This window comes from Cydia strobilella, chromosome 5 (genome assembly GCF_947568885.1).
Source record: "Cydia strobilella chromosome 5, ilCydStro3.1, whole genome shotgun sequence".
Classification (NCBI taxonomy): Eukaryota; Metazoa; Arthropoda; class Insecta; order Lepidoptera; family Tortricidae; genus Cydia; species Cydia strobilella.
In genome coordinates, this window is record NC_086045.1 from 8,136,388 (window position 1) to 8,159,497 (window position 23,110).

At 38.8% G+C, this 23,110-nt stretch overlaps 1 protein-coding gene across 1 annotated transcript; it reads right to left on the reverse strand.

Moving 5' to 3' along the window:
• Positions 1-1,887: 1,887 nt before the first annotated feature.
• Positions 1,888-20,009, reverse strand: LOC134741405 (sterol regulatory element-binding protein 1). Its single transcript, XM_063674175.1, has 17 exons — positions 19,850-20,009; positions 19,110-19,778; positions 18,620-18,897; positions 17,995-18,225; positions 17,566-17,758; positions 16,331-16,518; positions 15,362-15,549; positions 14,015-14,251; positions 12,897-13,083; positions 12,011-12,146; positions 10,576-10,726; positions 9,542-9,641; positions 8,490-8,567; positions 4,732-4,884; positions 4,289-4,424; positions 3,539-3,660; positions 1,888-2,298 (listed from the first exon to the last, which is right to left on the reverse strand). Exons 1-17 carry the CDS (start codon positions 19,914-19,916, stop codon positions 2,203-2,205), a joined length of 3,210 nt encoding a protein of 1,069 aa, XP_063530245.1. The 5' UTR covers positions 19,917-20,009; the 3' UTR covers positions 1,888-2,202.
• Between the last annotated feature and the right edge of the window lie 3,101 nt (positions 20,010-23,110).

Genomic DNA, 23,110 nt, shown 5'->3' on the forward strand with positions numbered 1-23,110 from the left:
ACGGCGTTCCAGTGCTATTTTGTGGTTTTTGCTATGCTGACAACACTGTTACGTAAATATAGTACGACACTTATCATCTTGATACTTGAATTCCGTTGTCCCGACGTTTTTGCCACGGCCGCTGTTGGATAGACAACCTAATTCGATTAATTAGCGCAGGCACTAATTTTCACGGAAGTTGATAATTTGCGTAATCCAACTATCATTTTAGTACAAAACCAGTCTAATTTAGGTACTAGAGTTAGACCAAGATAAGTCTGCAACAATTTTGATAGCACACGCAGTGCAAATGTTATTTAATAGAAGTCGTAATTTGATAGAATCTTGACGTTAAAATAACACTTGCACTGCGTGTGCTTATGTGCTATCAAAATTGTTGCAGACTTATCATGATCTAACTACCTAATCTGCCCAGTACAACAGTCAGTTTATTATAAATCCAGATGGGTAGATTGGATAGGAATTTGGCAACATGTCATTTTTGTATTTGGGATATAAAAAGTTAAAAACAGTATCCAAAACACCTTCCCTTACGATACTTTGCTTCGCCGAAAAATTATTACTAAAACTATGGAAAGGACACTAAGCATGATTCTTCATTGTAGTACCCGCCATTTCCAATCTCTATCGCAAGCGCATACATTGTACAATATTTTTCGTGCTTAGCGTCCTTAATTTAAATATGAAATAATTGTGGCACTGTAACTAGTACTGCAAATATAGAAGTATACAAACTTGAAAAGAAATATTTTAATTAAAAACCTTGTATTTTAATTGAAAACCGTATATTTATTTACTCACTCCTAAAATAGTTATTTGTTATACAAGGGTGCAAAGTTGTATTTTACCCGCGAGTGTTTCAACACACGAGAAGTAAAATACATTTGCGCCCGTGTGTAACACAAAACTTTTCACCTCACTAAAGCGAGGAAAGTGCAACATCCACAGGCGTTAGATCACCGTCATCACTGGAATCACTCATTTCTTTACGATATTATAACAAAAATCTCTGGAAATTCTGTACTTTTACGTGAGAAGTTTTTAAGTAAAATCTTGGTTGACAATGTTGACATTTCTGACGTATGAAATGTCAATGATGCGTTTTGAAATTGCATCGACTTAACTTGTGCGTTCAAGCGCGTTTAACCACCATCTTGGAGTCAACGGCCGGTAGTCCACGTGCTTCTTGTAAAGACTAGCTATCGATTTACAAGAGCTAACAAATCACCGTACACTGTCTTGTACAACCGTACAATTTTTGTCGTTTGTAAACCTCTCAATACCTTGATACTGGCGAAATAGTCCCACTGGGCTGAAGCCATAATTTTAAAAGAAGAAGAAGAAGAAGAAGAACTTGTGCGTTCAGAATTATATTTAACATAATTATTAAAAAACAAACGTTTATTATGGAATTTTAAGGTTTATGACTTAAAATCATTAAATAAAGCTAAATCTGGTGTTTTTTATTAGATTCTCAAACCATTTATTTAATAATAATTAATATCGAACGAACCATTATCATGAGTCATCAACCATTGGTTCCAAGGCAGAGTACTTCGTATGTTTCTGTTTAGCCGCATACTCCGCAGCTGAACCAGCAGCACTGATGATGTGACTCAGATGGGACGGGGCAAATGTCCCATAAGAGACACCGACCCTTCTGCCAAGGTTACCAATGTAATACCATCTGGCCTTTTGCCATCCGAACGGCACAATCCCGGAGGCTCCAGGGCCAAATTAGTTACGAGAAGCTCATTGATACAAGTCTGCGTTTGAATCTGCGACCTCCGGAGTCCGGATTGAAAGTCAAGCTTTTACCGCTAGGCTACCAACGCTCTATTTTTATACTATAATATTATATTACATAGGTAACAAAAAAAACAAATATAAAGCTCAATACAATTTTATTGTAAAATTACACCTAAATCATTTTGGTTAAATAATATACGTGTAGCCGTGTAGGTACTTCGCTATGATCATAGCTTAATGAAAATATAAGACGTCTAGCTCACAACAACTATGAAAACTGTCAAGTTATTCTAAATAAAAAGTTATACCGAAACACACCCAACTTGTCAGTAGAAAAAGGCGCTAAATTCAAATTTTCCATGGGAAGTCAACTCTTCATGCCTATATATTTTTATTTTGGCGCCTTTTCTACCGACAAGGTCGCTGTGCCAGAGTATACACGTATTCGATTGTTCAAGGCGCCGAGGGCAGAGTACTGATGGACTTCATAAGATGGTAGCAGTGCGGCAGGCGGGAGCGGTGGCCGATCTTCTGGAGCGTAGCGGCGGCCTGCACCAATTATTTTATTGTTAATTATTTAAACTAAAGAGTAAGGGAGTAACGGGACTTTATTCTGCGTAATACCTACGTATTTACGTGCGTGCGTATATTAGTATGTCGGTCGTAATGTCACGTTTGAAACGTCGTGATAAATAATACAAGTAAATGCACGCGATAAAATACATGTAAGTCAATGTATTAAGACTGCGTAGAGCAAAATCAGCGAAAAAGGCAGACACCAACTAGTGTTCACATTTCTTTAAAAAAGTAATTATTATCCTATAGTTATTTTCGATACAAGTGCAGAAAAGAGGAAATTCGAAACGAGTGGCGATAAATTAAAACACGACCGCAGGGAGTGTTTTAAATCGACACGAGTTGCGAATTACCTATTCGCACGTGTATCGAACAACGTTTTACAGTACATATGGCCCTTTAAACTTTCGACATATGCACAAAAAGTGCACTTTACGCACTAGTGCAAGAAAGTAGCACCATATGTACTGTAAAAGTGTTTTTACAATTAAACACTTGAAAATCATGCTATTATGTACAAAGAAATTAGAGCGAGTAGAAGTTTTACATACAAAGATTTCTACTCGCGTTTGTCGTTTTAAAATGAGAGCGTAACTTCGATTGTATGGGAGCGGCGCATGATCATGTGCACTTAAGTCAAGTTTATTGTCAAGTGCACATGGTCATGCGCGGTTGCATACCAGCGCCTCGGCTACAGCCACGCTCGTCGCCATACATTACTTTTGTTTTAACCAATGTATGGTAGTCGGTGCACGCTCGGAGCGTGCGTTCCGCGACCCTCGCGTAAAATCCCACCAGCATCACTAGAGCGTATGAGTTCAGACCGGCTAGCATGAGTTGCGTTCTTGCGCGCGAGCGAGTCCATACTTGAAGTCGCATACGCAACTCACGCTAGCAGGTCTGAGTTTAACAATTAGTTACCTGCGCGAACTTGCCGGCGCGCCCGCCGGCCAGCACGGCCTGCACGCCATGTCACTACATAGTATAAAACAAAGTCGCTTTCCATATATCTATTCTTTTCGCTGTCTGTCCATCTGTGTCTATGTATGCTTAGATCTTTAAAATTACGCAACGGATTTTGATGCGGTTTTTTTTAATAGATAGAGTGATTCAAGAGGAAAATTTATATGTATAATTTGTAAAGGTTTTGTGTAAATTATTTGAACTACCCGTGCCAAGCCGGGGCGGGTCGCTAGTACAGTACAATAGTTACCTGCGCGAGCATGCCGGCGCGCTCGCCGGGCGCGGCCAGCACGGCGGGCGGCAGGTGCCTGCACGCCATGTACAGCGCCACCGCGCGCGACCCCGACCCGCCGCCGCCCTCTAGCGCGCGCTCTGTGGACGAAAACACGTCGTTGTAGGCCAAAGTCGTACTTGATGCCCTCAATGGCACTTTACAAAAGTAACTCTTTTTAATACAGGAAACGCTATGACTTCTCATATCGTGTTTCGAAAAAAAGGTTACAGATTCTATTTATTTCAACATTTGTCACAATTAGGGAATATAATATTTTGAAAATGAAACCATTTGTTGCATATGAAGTACGAAGTACGACTACGGGGGATATGAAAGAGGGGTTTTTTTTTCTACAAGCACGCTCACAACGCCGGGGTACTCTAAAAGAAAGAGAGTGTATTAAGATTTTCCCTAAAAATTAGATTAATCATCTTCGGTGAAATAAAAGAACAACGCTTTAATCTTGTCTTTCTCGTAAAAGAAATAAAAAGGTTTGCAAAGGCCGCCAGTAACCCGAAGGCCACGTGACGTACGGAATGTGCGGCGCGGTGCCGCGCCCGCCATCATGCGGCACACGGCCGGCTGCAAGAGTGAGAGGTACTACACCCTTACCCTTCCCTCAGAGGACGGAGAAGCGGTGCAGGGGCGGCCGCAGGTGGCACCGCGCCCGCACTGATCTGATGCAGCCACGGCCAACTGCAAGAGTGAGAGGTACTACACTCTTACCCTTCCCGCAGATGACGGAGGAGCGGTGCAGGCGCGGCCGCAGGCTGCCGTCCAGCAGCTGCTGCGTGCGGCGTGGCGCTGCGCCCGCCATCATGCGGCACACGGCCGACTGCAGGAACACGCGCCCCGACACCCACTGTCGACAAATCACTTATTTATACACCTGATCTTCTGTTTTTGAAAAGAGGTGCAGTACGCTACCAGCGCTACGCTTGTAGCAGATAGTAGTTTTTTTTTCTTCACTTTTTCCACTTTGTAACAAAAAGCGCCTTCGAACAGAGAACCCGCCTCGCCTAGCGGGTCACTAATTGGAAAAATCAATAAAAAAGTTAAGTTTTCAACATGCGTAAGTAAAGTGAAGGCAAGCAAACCGCTTGCGAAACATGACTAATTTCGAACGCAGTTGATCGTCGCCTCCGATAGGTAACAGAGAGGACACTCACGGGCAGGTCGCACTCCAGGCGGCGCAGCGAGTGCAGGTCGCGCTGGAAGGAGCGCAGCTGCGCGGGCGGCGCCGGCTTGCCGTCCGCCACCGTCGCCTCCCACACGCCGGCGCGCACCTCCAGCACCCAGTCGCAGCATAGCACTTGCATCAGCTGCAACATGCGATCATGGTCAGATATGATCAGATATAGCATTAGATTCTGGGGAAATGGGTTTAGAAAAAATATAAATAGAGCTTTTGTTTTACAAAAAAGAGCAATTAGGACAATGACACTTACCCCTCAGTGGGTTTCTTGTAGAGAACTTTTTGTTAAGCTACGAATTCTTACATTACCTAGTTTATTTGTACACGTACTTCTTACATCATTTGTTAAAAGTCTATATGAAACAGAGAAGGATAGACAAGTTCGTTTAGCAACACGTAAAAAAACATTTGCAACACCTTTTCCCCGAAATTGCAAGTGGCTAAACACTCTGTAGGCTCTCAGTAAATTTGTAAAATAGACTACCAAACGAATTAAAGGAAATACGAGAGTACCATGTTTTTAAAAAATCCCTCAAAACTTTTTACTGAAAGGCTGTTATTATAATGGTGCATTCCACGAGAAGGTCCCTTACGAAACGCCGTTTTTCTAATGGTTCTGAAAAGGCTGAGAAAATGATATTGGGTCTGGCAATATTTCATGACTTTGCTAACAAATTGGCAGTATATTATCGAGCTTTACGGATTTGATGGAATTAGCTACCATACAAGGCAAAAGCATTTTGTAAGGGACATTCTCGTGGAATGCCCCTAATATTGAGGACATGTTTTTAAACCATATTTTTTATATACTAATTTGACACTCATTTGATATTAATTTGACATTGTAATTTTATTATTTCCTAATCTCTAATATGAAAAAATGAAAATGAAAAATGTTTATTTCTTTTAAAACATACAGGTTATTTTACAATTGTAAAGATCTCCTAGTAGGTATACAATACCTGTGGCAGGAGATCCTGCTCATCCGTTATGTTACGAGTAACATATAATAAAAATAAATGAACAAAAAGTACTTATATTAAGTAAGATTAGAAGCTTAAAAATAACAAAAGTGGAAATTGCATGATTTTGTGTAAGTACATACTTATGTGTGTGTGTGTGTGTGTGTGTGCGTGCGTGCGTGCGTGCGTGCGTGCGTGCGTGCGTGCGTGCGTGCGTGCGTGCGTGCGTGCGTGTGTGTGGAGTTATATTTAATGAAGGAGTCCTTCTACGTCATTGTAATTTAAGGTTCTTATCCATTCAGATACTACTTTCTTGCACTTATATTGTTGTAAAGCATATATGTTTAATTTTTTATTTATTCTATTATACAAATGTGGTGATAGTTTGCTGAATTGGTACATAGCAAACCGAGATTGACTGCGAGTGACAGGAGCAACGTTATAATTACGCCTTCCGTTTAATGATTGTGTGTTATATGGTAGGGACTTATGTACTTTAAGAGTGAAATAAAACTATGAAAACGGATTATATCGCGTATATTGAATTTATAATACATCCCGACGTTTCGAACTCTTTACAGCGTTCGTGGTCAACGGGTGACTGAGGAAAAATTGCTAAGTGCAAAAATACCCACATACTAAAATAATGAACAATCATAGACAACAAACTTTAAGGCTGGTTGTACATGCAAAATCGGTTCATAAGGCTAGTTATACACTACAATTATTTTCAAGTAAAGATATATATATATATACGCGATAAAAACTACGCCGGCTCCAACCCTACACCAATCCGTATAATCCGTTTTCATAGTTTTATTTCATGAGTAACTATCGCGGTAACCGAAGACAATATTACTTTAAGAGTGGTTAATAAGATAAAAAGTTTTCGCATAGATAGAAGTTCGGAAGCTTTATAAAGTTCGGTTGTTGGGTATAAGTACGGTTTAAAGTACATGACCTTAATCAGGCTCCTTTGACCTCTTTCTACCTCTATGAATTTGGTTTTCGCTGCTCCACCCCAAGCAGTAATGCAGTAGCACATGACTGATTGAGCCAGAGAAGTGTAAAGCTGCTTTAATAACGATTTAGAAGCGATGTGGCGTAATTGTTTGAATATCCAGATAAGTTTGCGGATTCTATTATTGACATACTCTATGTGTGAATACCATGAGAGGCGTTGGTCTATCATGATGCCGAGATTTAATAGTAAACATGTTTTTATTTTCTGTTGACCTATTTCACTTTGACTTTTTTTACTGGTATAATTATTTACATGATTGTTTTGTAAATATTAATTTGATTTTATCTTTTGCCACACCCCAAGGAGTTTCATGTATATAGTATGTTGAATGCAAATAAAGAAATTAGAAATATATCAGTTCAATTAGAATTTAAAACGCTGCACGGCGGCTACAGTATGTTTAATGTTTCTAATATTAGTCTAAAAATAGTAGCAAAACTTAATAAATAACAAAACAGTTACAATTTCAACAGAAAAACATCTGTATAACACATACCTTTCACTTAACAAACAAATAAATGAAACAGAATCCACCAAAATCTTCAATGATGAGTGTGACTACCGCGAGGGTTGCCTTGTAGTGATATTGCACAAATGATGGGACTAGTGCAATGCAACTACAATGCACTCCCGTGGCAGTCAGCGATGACCCGCTATGGTTTATGATGACATTAATAAACAGAACTAATAATGTAAAATAATAAAAGCAATATAGTAAAGTCAGCATCAAAAGTAACGGATCAAAGTACGTGTCAAAAGTATCTACTTCAATAACATAAACATTTACATTCTTTAATAACTAAAACAAAAGAGGAGATATGTCTATATATGTAGAACAATAAGAACGGGACATGTACGTACTTCTGAATGCGAACTGTAGACATATGTCTTTATTTGAAAGAGTATTCCAGGATGGCGGATACTTTTGGTCCGTTGTTTCATCCCACACTATTGATGCTGGCTGTAGCTAAAAAAATGTAGTATATACTTGAGATTATGTCCTCACCTATATGTATATAACTTAAGTAAACACAACACAATATAAACTTATCAAGGGCGTTCGGTAGCTGATTTATTGTATTGACAGCAAAAAGCAAAAAAATCTATAAATAAATGGAAATGATCACGTGACTTTTCACATATACGCAAGAAGCAAATGTTTAATAATGTTTGTGTTTTTTATATCAATGTTAATTTATTTGTCTGTCGTTGGCGTACGTGTCGCCATTAACTTTAGATTAAGTCAGGTCCCCACAGAAAACCAGCGCCACGGTTTGCCGCGGCATTATGCTGAGTGGGAATCCTATTTAGCGCCCAAATGTTTTTTAAAATATAGGTAAATTATAATAATAAAAATCTTTATTGCTTTAAACCTTGGATATTACATTTCACATTATAAAGTTTTGACAATATGAAACAGATGTAACAGGTTTGTAACACATTTATGAGTGGGGTTGAGTCTCTGCCTCCCGAACTAGGTCCAAGCCTGTGACTCGGAAGTCAGTGATTCCTCCTAGGTACATGTGAGCTCTCAATTTAATAACAATAGTATTAGCAATATACGTTCTTAAACAGGGTTCTTTATGTCTGCATGCCATTCTTTTTTTATGTACTATGTTGTGGCGTTAAATAAATGTATTTTCTTTCTTTCCTTCATTCAAATGTGGTCAGAAATGTATAGTATGACTTTCAAATGCAGCCATCTCTTTCTAGCATTCAGTTTCAAGTTATATTTTTAATACTTACCAGCATAAGTTGAGTGGGTTTCCGGCAGCAGTAGTAGGCCAGCGAGTCGGCTAGCCGGGCTCCAGCGATGTCGCACACCTGCAATATTCAGTTGCTAAATTAGGGTTCCGTACCCAAAGGGTAAAAACTGGACCCTATTACTAAGACTACGCTGTCCGTCCGTCTATCCGTCCGTCACCAGGCTGTATCTCATAAACCGTGACAGCTAGACAGTTGAAATTTTCACACATAATGTATTTCTGTTGTCGCTATAACAGCAAATACTAAAAAACCGGCCAAGTGCGAGTCGGACTCGCGCACGAAGGGTTCCGTTCCGTACAATTACGGAACAGCAAAAAAATCACGTTTGTTGTATGGGAGCCCCATTTAAATATTTATATTATTCTGTTTTTAGTATTTGCTGTTATAGCGGCAACAGAAATACATCATCTGTGAAAATTTCAACTGTCTAGCTATCACGGTTCATGAGATACAGCCTGGTGACAGACGGACAGCGGAGTCTTAGTAATATTAGTGTCCCGTTTTTACCCTTTGGGTACGGAACCCTAAAAACAGAATAAAATAAATAGTCAGTCTTTTTTTAAGGCTTGGATGCCCTTTAAGCCAAATCTCATAGAACAAAACTAGTGACTGGGGAAACCTATGCTGGCGCCATCTATGCAAACCTTTGACAGTTGCCAACCCCATTCTATGGACGCACTGCTAAACTAAACTAGTAAGTTACACGCCATACAATTATAAAGGCAGCAATGGTAACTTTTTGCTACACTATACACATTCAAACAAAAAAACAATTTTCCAAATCGGTTCACCAATGAAGCAGTTATGAGGTAACATACATACATACAAAAAATACGGTCGAATTGACAACCTCCTCCTTTTTGGAAGTCGGTTTAAAATAGGGGCCAATGACGGCAATGACTGTACTTTTTAAAACAGAAATTAGAGTTTATAAACTTAAAGAACAGAGCCGTATGCACTAGCTGTCGATAATTAAACACTCGTAAAATGTTATAAATACGGAACATTTGATATACATAATATAAAATTACCTTAAGTATGGTCTCGGCGGTTCTCTCCAACGACGCTGCATCGCGGCAATGTACCAAGCTCAGTAGGCCACGGCGGCTTTTATACGCCATGTGCAGAGCCCTAGGACAATGGTCGAATGTTTACACACACGATAGTTATACAACTATAAACTAAGCGTCGTTTCATAAACATCGGTCGGTATCTAATTGTGCACGCGAATCTTCTTAGTCACTTGTGAATCAGTTTATTGTAGTACTGTACACGATCGGGTTTCGTGGTGTCACTGGTGAGTGTTTTAATATTCGTCTTTTAATTAACTGTAGAAACTTTGAAATTCGAACTTGTCAAATGTTTGTTTTGTTTGTAAATAACCGTGTCGCTTAACTTCAAACTCGGTTCATTCGACCCTCTCAGCAAATATCTATGTATACCCGATTACCATTTCCTGATACCAAAATTGCGTAATCTGACAGATGGATTTATCCGAGTTTGAAGTAAAAGCGACTCAACTAGCAATTTGATTGAACAAAACAAAAGTTAGAGGTTTTATTCACTTTTCAGTATCTACTTTGGAGGACAATTTCTACCAATATAGGTTAGATTAGGCAGCTAAAAAAAAACATCTGTCATTTTAAAATACTCTAACTTCTATCAAAATAAATCAAATCGGGGCCGGAGGTACCCAACGGTCCGGGTACCTTTCCTTATCAGCCAATTTGTGTGATAATGTCCTATAATATTTATTTATTTAATATCCAAGGAGGAAATTGGAGGCTATGTTTGTATAGAAAAGGGGTTTCATAATTCATAATTCGTTTATTTGCGCGAGGTCGTCAACTTTCATCTTAAAACGCGAGTCATCTCAACATGCATGAAGCTTACCCAGGCAAAGGAACCTCGCAGCGAGCCAATGACTGTGGCAGCAGGTTGAGCCGACCGCCTTGCCCGTGTCGGCCACCAGCCATATCGCGGCCACGCCCACTATGTTCACCCACCACTCCATTAAAACACGAGACAATGCCACGAAATCGTCTCATTTCAGCATGAAGCTTACCCAGGCAAAGGATCCTCGCAGCGAGCCAATGACTCTGGTAGCAGGTTGAGCCGGTCGCCGATCTCGGCCGCCTTGCCCGTGTCGGCCAGCAGCCACGTCGCGGCCACGCCCACTATGTTCGCCCACCACTCCATTACCGGGTCCCAGCATCCTGGCACGTGGAACAGGTATTAGGAGTGGTAGAGAATTTCAATTTTGTCAAAATTCTATTAATACGAAATATAGTAAAGCCTCGTTAAGACGATTCTGAAGATACCAAAAATTGCCATTCAGGGGAAATAATTCGTGTGTAAGCGAATTTTGGCATAGTTGTAGATAAGTATAAGTGAAAACCTACAATTGGCTTTGTAATTTTATTATAGTTTCTGGATATATATAGCGCTGTTGGTTTTCCATGTACCAAAAAAAAAAATAGGTGCCTGAAACATCCAACGGGTAACAAACATTCAACGGTGAAGCTAACGGGTAGGAGGGGGGTTAGTTCCCTTCCCTTCCGGTCCCTTTTTTAGTTTTACATAAATAATCTACATAAAACTGCCTACAAGAAAGATTTCGTACACTTTTTCGCTAGGATCAATATTTAAAAATATTAAAGCGAGAAAGTTAATTAAAATCAATCCTGTTATTTTTTATCAAGAATGCTCTGGAACGTAAATAATCTACACAAAATTTTCTACAAAATAGATTATGCACACTTTACGCTAGGATTCATATTTAAAAAGATATTAAAGAGGGAATGTTAATTATAATCAATTCTAAGGTTCCTTCTTTTTCAGTTTTTCGTAAATAATTTGCTAGTAAGACGTAAACTCTTAGTAATTCTGTTTGTAAGTTATGTATTCTTAAACTACTACGTTGTTATTACCTAATTTATATTTTATTAATATTGTTTTTATGAACCTCCAGGTCCGTTGCGTCGCATCTCAATTTTTGTACATTGTGTACAACATATGTAACATGCATATTATGACTGTTTGTGTTCTAAATAAATAAATAAATAATAAAATTGTAAACGTAATGTGTAATTTGTATAGCAAAAGAAATCTTATACAAAAATAGTTTACATAAAATTTCCATTTTCCTACAAGAAACATGTGGTACACTTTTAGCTAGTATCAATATTTTAAAAAGATTAAAGCGAGAAAGTTAATTATTAAGTATCAATTTTAAAGTCCTTTTTTAGTATTTCGTAAATAACTCGTAAACGGAGGCGAAGTAGAAAAGGTTCTGATAAATAAATAATCTGCATAAAATTTTCTACAAAAATCATCAATAATTAAAACGATATTAAAAGAAAAAAGTTAATTACAATCAATTCACACAGGTCACTTTTTTTTGTTTTTCCTAAATATCTCGTAAACGGTGGTCCATTGCAAAAAAAATACTTACATAAATAATTTACATAACATTTTCTACAAACAGGGTGGTCAGTTACCTGTATGCTGCGGCGCGTCGGTGGACACGTCGTCCGTGATCAGTTTGACGAGTTCCAACACGTCTCGCGTGTTGCTGCGCTCGTCCGCGATCAACAGCGTCTGGAGACTCTTCTGTAGCAGCTCGAGGTGGTAAGCCTGCAACACGAGCGATTTAAAATTTAAACATTCACTTATGGAGGAACTCAATCTTTATAGACGGAGTGTAGTTCCCCTGCTGTTCTGTGCTGTTTAAACAAAAACTTGTACTTTGAAAGGAAAAAAAAAGAGCATGGAGGTTTCCTTACTTTGAACATTTAACCTCAAAGTTCCCTCGGTAATCTAGTACAATTTTTACCCTTTCATATATCGAAAATTTGTTTAAAAAAATAGCATATGCAACAAATGCATTTTTTTCAGTTACATCATCTATATTATATCTCGTAATGAGGTAGGTATATACTTTCTCAACATCTCTGTAAACTTACGAAGTAAGCCATACGAATGGTAATTTACGTGCTTATGTAATTCCTCTGTAATATGATTTTATCACTAGTCCTTTTTTAACTCGATATTCGGAATCGAACCTTAATAAGAAGAAAACTCTTCAACATTACTTTTTTGGTGTCTTTGATACACTAAGGGCCAGTTGCACCATCCGCACTTGACAGACTGATCAACGTCAACCGGCGCGCCGCGGCGGCTTACTATGAAACTTTCCATACAATGAAATTAACTCTTTAACGATCACAAACAGTTGGTGCAACCGACCCTAACTCTCATAACGGGTCCGCGCGGGCCGTGGTGCGCCGCGAGCCGTGCCCGCCCAGCGCAGCGCAGCCGCACCGGCACCGTCAGGCAAGAGCCCGTGCACACGCACGCGCATAAGGGAAGGTATTCTGTACTAACTCTCATAGCGGGCGCGAGCGGGTCCGCGCGGGCCGTGGTGCGGCTGAACAGGCAGCTCTGCTGTTCGTAGCTCCAGCGCCGCGAGCGCAGGAACCGCTGCCCCCGCGCCGTGCCCACCCAGCGCAGCCGCACCGGCACCGTCACGCACGAGTCTGTGCACACGCACGCGCACAGGCGGAGGTAGTATCTGAAAAAAAAACCAACATTTTAGTTGAATTTAAACTGTCGTGAGTGTAGTACGCGACTCGTGCCCATCGTGAACGCTACTCGCTCATGCATTGTAAGTGCTTGAAAATGGAGACCTAGGCTCTCCAAAACATGTCGCGCGAGTGACTAAAAACACGCGAGTTAAACAGTAAAATTAACATAACATTTTAGTTGGTTTTGATAGTTCTTTATTGTAGAAGATTTGTAAGCGAAGAAAAACCTGTCTCAAGTATGACACCTAAAGAAAATGACGCTGTATGGCGTCATGGGTTAACAAACGTCAATTTTGACAGCCACAGCTGCCGCGTAAAATACGGAGCCGCATAGGTGAATTCACAAGAGGTGATGATGTAAACTGTCAAATGGGAAATACGATTTTTTCTTAAACTTTACAATTCTTGTTTACTTATAGTCCGACAAGAAATTTTTAGAAAATTATTGAGGGCGCCACTTACTACGTAACTACGTACTTCAATTTTGAAATAAAATGCTTAAACATGGTAACAATTTTGTATAGAATTTTTTTTTGTTACATTTTATTCAACTTCTACTATTTTATGTCGGCACTATAATAAGGTCCTGGTTTTAGTGTGACAAGCGTCAGAGCGGCTGCTGGCTAAGCAGTTTGCAAGGCTTTGGTCTCTGGATCGCGTAACGCCCTACGCTGTATACAGTCAAGCTGAGACCGAAACCTATTAATCTCATTATTCTCTCGGCTCGGCGATCACTGTTGTGTGTCTGTCTCTTTCATCGTCATCACTCACTTGCACAGTCAATGGCCGATTTTCCACATGTGGTCCTTGAAGACGATCGTGTGAGTGACGTAAGTATCGGCCAGCAGGCGCCGGTGGCCCGCCACCTCGGGCAGGTTCACGGCCTGCAGACCAGGACATTAGTCTCTCTCAACTCACCCGCACAGCCATTGGCCGATCCTCGGCATGTGGTCCTTGAAGACGAGCGCGGCCGTGACGTAGGTGTCGGCCAGCAGGCGCCGGTTGCCCGCTACCTCGGCTAAGTTGACGGCCTGCAGGGCTAACAGTACGCGCTCGCTGCGCCCGCTATGCTGGGAGACCATTTCTAACTGCGCGAGCCGGTGGGACACACTGGATACTTCGCCGGCCCATTGCTGCGTGGCTCTTCTGGCAGGGCTGAGAAAAAATGTTTACATCAGATAGAGTTCAAACAATTTGTATTGTTTTTAACACGAAAACGCATTTTGTTGATGGTCACGCTCATCCAGCGTATCTGCATGTAGGTACGTACGCACAAAAACAGACTCCCGCGGGCGCCTACGAATTACAGGGAGCGACCACAACTAAATAATATTATTTAAGGTGACGTTCGGATCTCGGTATCTGCAGCAGCTTGGATCTGTGGCGGCATTAGTGATGCGGCCTTGACGCGGGCGTTGTCACTGTCAATTGCCTAGATGAATTGAAAGACGGATTGAACGTTCGAATCGTGAATCGTGACAGTAATGCAACGGCGAACGTCACTCATTTAATGAAGGACATTGACAGACTGACAGTTACGAGTACAGCGGCCGCGTCCACACCGCAGCAGTAATATCACAGAATAAGTAATAGTATTATCATACAGAACGGCCACGCACCGCCCCGCCCTGACTCGAATTACCTCGCCCCGCGACAGAAATCTGGCGGACTTCTGGTTTGCTCTCAGTACTATTTTTAAGCAACTTACTCACACTGTGACGCATGATGCGTGTACGGACGTGACGTTCACACTTGGAAACGCGAGTGATTTTTGGTATGGTAATATCGTCACAGTAAAGCAGCTACGGTACCCATCCGAATATTCGGTTTAAAGAAATTTTATTGTCTAAGAAATTACAGAAATTTCGCTTATAAATAGCTAACTTAAAGTAATTATTTACAAATAACGCAATAAGCAAGCACTTAAGATAATGTTCAACAATAAACAATTGCATTTGCATGTGAACTAAAATTAAATACAAGAATAAAACTAAGAATCGACCCTAATGGTCTTAACGTAAGGTTTATATATATTACCTTTAGTCTCTCTGAATGATATCATTGAGTCTGGCTCTGACATATGCCAGATGCCAGATATGATATGAACCCTGGACTTACCACGTGTTTTCTAAATACATATGTACTTGTAAAATAATAGTCCGGAATGTGATACTTTTGTAAGCCATTTTTCCAACCAACGCAAGTGTACCGAGGTATAGCCCTGTCGACCGGCTTGCACAGTTGCCGTTATACCTGTGCACCTACCTGTCTTGCCAGAGGTCGCCCGCGCGGCGCGCCAACAAGCCGCCGAAGGGCAGGCGCTGCAGCAGCTGGCGCAGCACGGCGGCGGCCAGCGCGGGGTAGCTGGCGCGGCCCTGCCCCCCGGCCTGCACGCTCTTGCCGCACACGGCCAGCGCGCGGTGCAACTCCAGTCTAGCGTTTGAGACGTCGTTCTGAAATATGATATAATTTCATGGTACAGTAACCGGTTTAAGGCGAAAGTGGAGGACCCGTGCGAAATCGCCTTTTCGTACAAACGTAGTCCTCATTTTCCTCTGTATATTAACATTATTGAAAATATTTTGACATAATTTGTTGTATCTTCACCACAGCTATGCCCCTACGTTTGATTTTTTTTCGAATTTTTAATTGTTATAAGAGAGGAGCATTTACAAATGTGTATGAAATCTGTCTCTCGCACCTAATTTTTACAATTACATATCAAAAAATTAAAAAACGTCAAACGTAGCTGTGGTTAATATACATCAAACTATGTAAAAATATTTTTCATAATGTCAATATTCAGAGTGGAAAATTGGGACTACGTTTGTATGGAGAAGCGGCGTCCCCTTTCCTCTTAAAGTCACAAGAATTCGCCGCCAAAAACATACATACTGAAATATCATGAAACATGAAATGGACATTAAGTAACATGATACATGTTATACACGTATATATTAACTACTAGAAGTTTTGTATGTATGTATGTGTAACTTCTACTCACTCAATTTTCTTTGTGTTACAATATCTAGCGACGAAAACTGATATTATATACCTTATTTGAATGTTCATGCAAAATTACACTACATATTTCAGCATGTCATTTTAGAGTGAAGCGTAACTTCGATTGTATGGTGGCGGCGAGGTTCTTGTGACTTATCTGTACGAATATTTACATATTAGCTATTACGTTAGCCATAAAAAATCTTAAATTACAACGTTTTATGAATATACCTTCATAATAAAGTTATCCGCTTGACGTTTGTGTTGGTAGAACAGTCCAGCCTCCTTTGATTGAGATTTCGGTACGGAGTCCCCGTAAACGAGAAGTTTTATGAGACACCCTCCAAGAATCACGATGTTTATTAAGTAAACAAGGATCATATTCAATATCCATGCACTCCAAGATACACCACTGTAGCCTAAAACAATTTATACAAGTTAAATGTTAAGGTAAAATAAATTAAATTTGACTTTATTTGAATGAGGATGAACGAAATAAAGAATTTGGCAAGTTTTGGGCCAAATTCTTTGAGCAGGGTGTGCGTCCGAGTTTTGCTTAATACTCTACTATTTACAGCCAAGAATAGGGAGTATTACTGCAATGTTCTGCCGCCAGAGTGCAGCACTAGTGCACATCATAAACCATAGAGTAGCTTATACATACTATGCCTTAAACAGTTTTTTGACAAGTTTTCACTAAGACATTGATGTATCAAGGCGGTTTGTTTACAGGTGGCCTACCGCGAAACGCGTAAATCGAAATTTCGTTATCTGCCTCTATCGATCGAATATGCAAGAGTGATAGAGAGGCAGAAACCGAACTTTCGAATTTCGTGTTTAGTGGTAGGCCCTGTGATTGTGCTAGTGACGCCCTCGCAGAGTTTTGCGTAATATTCCCTATTGACTGATTTAACACCACAACGCGTAGTGCTGACAGGAAGAAATAAAATTTCGCAAAGATCTTAGCAGACTAAGCGTCCGACAGCACCACTCCCCAAGTTCCCATACCTGAATAGAAACTTTTTTTTTAAAGTTGTAAGATAGGACTAGTCCTTCCAATCTTTGCATCATTTATCATAGCAACATGCTAGTGTACCAAACACTCCTAAGAATGGTACAAGTAAATCTTTCCCAAAGACTTGCAAAGGGAAACAGCATTAGCTGTATGTAGTCATCCTTAGGAAAAAAACTCTAACTCCCCATGTTTTGACTGTAAAGAGAGAGAGGATCAATTGCATAAAAGGAAACCCAAATATACCACTCAAGCACTCAACTATCAAAAGTATGCCAACATTGCCAACCAAGATCAGAAAACGTCATGAGTTTGCTCTGAGAGTTTGTAATTAAACAATGCCTATCCAAAGTTTGAATTAGTATAAGTCTATATGAGTAAATTGATGACTGAATTGGAACTGGCAGCCATAAAACACTTGTTTGTTTTTTTTGGTAGGTTTTTTTCTACTTACTGATATCATCTTCAGACAATATTCTCCTTTGATTCCTCGCTGATAAGTCTCCAGTGGTTGGGGATTCAGACATTAAGCCTCCAAAGAAGGAACTGAAGGGATTAAACGCTATAATTCCCACCATGAAAGCACAAAGTGCCAAGCGAGAGTGATCTCCCATGCCCATAACAATTTTGGAGTACTTTTCTTCCACCTGTAATTAACAAGTTTTTAATAATCCTTATTAAATCTATCTACATCATCTGTATAAATTACGATATTTATATCAGAAGAGATTAAACTAAAATCTGAACTAAAATCTACAATCAGTCTAAAATCAACAATGAATATTAAAACTGAATGATTTTGCATCAATTCTAAGTTAATCAATACTCAGATCTCATACTTATATAGCCTAAGCACCTTACCAGTAATATTTAAAAGAATTACCTTATACTCGGGTGATGATGGTGAATCACTGTCAATTCCATGTGGTGAATGATATGGTGAGGAGATATCGCTGTGTGGGGGAGTGTAGTTCCCCTCCGGTATGGGGTCTTTGACTCCGGACCTGTGGCAAGCCAGTTTCAGGGCCATGTTCTCCTGTTTCAACCTGTTGTTCTGATTTTGAAGGTACTTTATGTAGTCTATTGTTTTTCTTAATATAGCCGATTTGTTCAACTGAAAATTAATTAATATTTCAGTTTAGTAAATCTTAGTTACCCAGAGACAATTAAGTAATAGAAAATTTTAAATTATTGATCAGTTTGTTGCGGCACTGTTGAGAAGGAACATACTCATAAAAGTATGTCGCTAGGAGCACTGTTGGGAACTGAGAATCATGGAGTGAGTGATGCAGGCCCTCTGTACTAAAAGATGTCAACAAGAACACAAACAAGTTATAAACAAAATGCCAGTGAATCAAATCATTTGTCAGTTAAATGGGCGAAAACTTTGAATACATTTTGTAAGTCTAGTCATTATGTTGGAACCAGTGGGTGCTCAATCAACATAAAACTATGTCTGAGATAAGCAACTGTATTATATTTTATGAAAGCAAGAACATGTAATTCACCTTAGCCTCTTCCCCAACAAGCATATTTTTTAGTTCCACAATTCTATCATTGATGCTGGTTCGGTAACGCCTCTCAATAGCATTATGAGCACTCCTCTTCACTTCCTTTACTATAGGAGGGCCGGTGTGTGGTGCTTGGCTGAGTGCTATCTTGTCCCCCTCCAAAACTACAGGAATACCAGTTGTTAAGAGAGTGGGAGTGTTGCTGGTTGTGAAAAATGTTTGAATTGGTCTATCTGGACCGGCTTTCGGATTTGTTATAACATTCTGCGATGTTCCTGAAAATATAAATTACTTTTCATTTGTAACCTAAACAGAAAACAATGTAAGAAAATTTACAATATTTTAAGGATTTACTACTTTTAAATTAAATAGACTAAAATTACTTTCACATTACTCCCTTTTAAACATGGGAAAAGGTTCAGATATGATGTTAAAGATTCATTATTATTGTCTTCATTATTTAAACAAATATTCACTTCAGACAAACCTTGTACTGGTGCAGTGGTGTACATCAAAGTCTGTGTCTCTGGATTAATTATATTTGACTGAAAAATTACTGGAGAGAAATTAGCATCTGTACTAGTAATTATTACAGGTGTCATGCCTTTAGTATTATTCTTTATTAATAAAGGCTGATTAGGCGGCATATTTTTAGGTGGTTTGACTTGTGTGACTCCATCGAGTTGTAACAGAGAGCTTCTACCATCAGGCAGGGGTTGTAATGTTCCAGGAGCTAGGTTTAGGTAAACTGGACTTTGGACAACTTGCTGGACGATCATGGGCGGTTTCGCAGCGGGCCGGGGCTGCGTCTGCTGAGTAACGTCGGGTAACGGCAAACCTTCCGTATGACGCAACTTGTACCCTTCATCTCTATCATATACTCCCCGAACTGGACTACTCTTTATCTGTGGTGACCCTTGAGGCGTCACCGGCAGAGGAGTCACTTTTGGTAGCTGTTGTGACTTAACTTTGTGCGCGTTCTGAGAAACTAAGGGATTGCCACTGTAATTGTTAAAGTACGGTGACACTTGAGGTTGTGGCGCATTTTCAGACTTCACTTTCGTATCTATACTTAACAGACCGGTATCATTGTCTCCAAGAGCTAACTCTTCTTCTAATTTTTTCATGAAAACTTCATCGCAATTGCTCAGAAAATCTGAAATAAACAAATTGGTCAGTAGTGTTGATGATTCAGACAATTACACCAACAAGTTCTTCACTATCTACCTTCTATCTCTGCAATATCGTTCACATTGAAGACATCTGAATTCATAAAAGGTTCGTCTTGCTCCATTATTGTAATTGTTTATCACACCATCCAAAATAATTATTTTGATTTTACAATCCCCAAAATATCCTGTCTCGTATGTTTACATACTTGACTTGACATCTGCTGATTCTGTTCGACCAATCAAAACGCATGAACATAGTCGCGCGATCTTACGTCATCGAGTAGTTTAAGCTAAGTTAAAAAACGACATGTTCTATAAACAAATGTCATCTATGATCACTAAAAATTAATGTAAATAAACTAGTAAAATATTTCTATAATACACTCGCTAGTAGTGGCATCTATTTTGAACTGTATTTTTTAAGTCTAGCTTAGTAACTACTCACTCCTAGTAATGTATGTAGAGGGCGCTACTGTTTACGTCGTACTGAAGTTACGGCCATCTTATTCATACCGCGTGTTTTTCAAACATTTGAAGTTCTCGTGATTCGTAGTTTTTTTTTTGCAATTGGTAAAATGAAATATCTAACATGAATAATATTTTTTTTTTTAAATAGGTACGTATATCTACCTATTTCTATGTAGATACTTATTAGATTAGGTAGTCCCTTTAGAATCTTAGAAAAACTCCATAGCTTCCGCACCCCAAGATCCTGCAGTCTCCTCCACAAATGGTATGAAGTCCTGAAGTCATACATTGGTTCCAGGGCAGAGTACTTGGTATAGATAGAGAGAAAGAGAACTTTATTTGCATACTAGTACAGATGTTAAATACATGGACCCTGAAAAGTGTATAGCAAAATAGGTAGTTCACAATATCACAGTTTGCTTATTAATACATACTTATCCTTAAGTCCTATATATATAATACTTATACATTTCCTAAATTGCAATATTCTCCAAGTAGCAATAAAAACCTTAAGTTGTAACATAACAGCCTCTTCTAACTATTAACTTCTTATCCATACTAATATTATAAATGCGAAAGTCTGTCTGTCTGTCTGTGTGTTACCTCTACACGCTTAAACCGCTGAACCGATGCAGTTGAAATTAATAGTTTTAGTTCCGGGGAAGTACATAGGATAGTTTTTATCCCGGAAATCATCCCTTAAGAGGGTGAAAATTATCTATTATCTCACTTCCACCCCGAAAGTGAGATAATTGATGCATCGCCTGGCAATGATGTAAATTATACTTACATCTTGCTCAAATTGAATCACTGCCTTTACATTTTATCAAGGCGTTAGAAGTTATAATTGTCTCTAAGGATATAGGTAAGGAAGTTGGTATAGGGAATCAATAAAAACCGGCCAATTGCGAGTCGGACACAATTTTAACAATGTACTTTTTATGTGAAACGTGAGTGAAATGTCTTTAAAAAATCCATAGGGGTCGGATCAAAACCTAAGTAATTAAGACCGACTCACGCTTGACTGCAAATTTCTAATAGGTTTTCCTGTGATCTATGGGTAAAGAACTATTTTGTGTAATTTTTTCAAAATTTTAGACCCAGTAGTTTCGGAGATAAAAGGGGGGGGGGGGCATGGTCATTATTTGCCTATTTTCTTAAATCACTTCTGAACTATTTATTTAAAAAATACAAAAAATATACAGGGTGTCCTTAGCCATTGGACAAAGCCGAAATGTACATATGGGTATTTAGAATCAGTAACTATACCAAGTATCATAACAACCGGTGTAGCGGTTACGAAGAAATTAACAAATTAAGATTTTTTTGCTTTGGAGCAGCCTGTATGTGTTAATAGCTCCTGAGGTAATAAATAGTATGAAACCTTCTTCGACCTTATTGATTATCTTTTCTATTTATATTTATGACATTAATATAATTCTGACTTGAGACAAATGTCATCATTGCCGCACATTTTCGAACAAGTTGTTAAAAACACTGCCAATGATTAATACAGTATGTTTCTTTTGTTGTCGATCATTGGAATTAATTTTTGTTAGAAAAATTTTTTTTTTCTTTGGTTCAAATTAAAAAAATATTAACGTTAGAGCATTCCTGAGAAGTAACCCTACGTGGGATTTCAGGGTTTGTCCAATGGCTAAGGTCACCCTGTATATTGAGATTCTCACAACGAGCTCCTTCATTTGACAATTATGTAACACGATATAGTATTAAAAACTTTATTTTTTAATTTTCTAATTTACCCCCCAAAAGTGGCCCCATTTTTAAAATCCATTTGTTTACGTCACATGTCCGTCTTTGGGTCACAAACTTACATGTGGGTACCAAATTTCAACTTAATTGGTCCAGTCGTATCGGAGAAAATAGGCTGTAACAGACGGACAGATTAAAGGATATTTTTTATAGTTTTTCGTAAATAATTCTTAAACGGTGGCCCGTAGCAAAAAATGTTCTATTACATAAGTAATTTACACAAAATTATCTATAAAAAAGATTAAGTACACATTTTTGCTAAGAACAATATTTCAAAATATATTAAAGTGGGAAAGTTACTTATAATTTGTTCTGTCTTTTATTATAGTTTTTCGTAAATAACTCGTAAACGGTAGTCCATACCAAAAAATAGTCTGGTACGTAAATAATCTATATAAAATTTTCTATAAAATAAATATACAGGCTGTCGCAAAAATACCACATCAAACTGACACGGGAGGTATAGGATAGGACATCCTAAGATAATTCAAACTGGCACCGTTAGTAATAAAAAAGAGCAAAATTAATAAAAACTTAAATCGGTTATAATAATTCGAAAACCGTGCAACTTTTACTAAGGTCATGTTAAGCTGGTTTGGATTCTCTAGGTTGTCCTACCTCCAGTGTCAGTTTGACGTGCTATTTTTGGGACAGCCTGTATATCTATTTTGTAGAAAAAAAAATTGTAGATTATTTTTTGCTGTGGGCTACCGTTTACGAGTTGCTTACGAAAAACAAAAAAAACACCTTAGAACAAATTGTAGGTAGGTTGGCTTAAAGGACTCGCATCCAGGCCATAAATGTTAAAAAAAAAAAAAAATTGTAGGTAGCTTTGCCACTTTAATATTTTTAATTAATTATTTTACTATTTTATCAGCGTGATTAATAATATATCAATACCAAATTGCAGCATTCTAGTACTAAAGACCATTGAGCTAAGCCGCGAACGGACAGTCGGATAGACAAACATATAGATAGACTAAAGGGTTTCTATTTGACTACAGAACCATAAAAAGGATAATACCTATGACCTTTAGGTAGGTATATAAATTGGTTCAGAAATAAAATTATTGAC

What these genes read in the sequence shown, in the direction of transcription:
- LOC134741405 (XM_063674175.1), bottom strand. Translation starts at nt 19,916, where the DNA reads ATGGAGCAAGACGAACCTTTTATGAATTCAGATGTCTTCAATGTGAAC. An exon ending in CGATATTGCAGAGATAGAAG is followed by an intron (nt 19,779 to 19,849) that starts GTAGATAGTGAA and finishes TGTTTATTTCAG; the next exon opens with ATTTTCTGAGCAATTGCGAT. An exon ending in CATCATCACCCGAGTATAAG is followed by an intron (nt 17,759 to 17,994) that starts GTAATTCTTTTA and finishes TGTTAATTACAG; the next exon opens with GTGGAAGAAAAGTACTCCAA.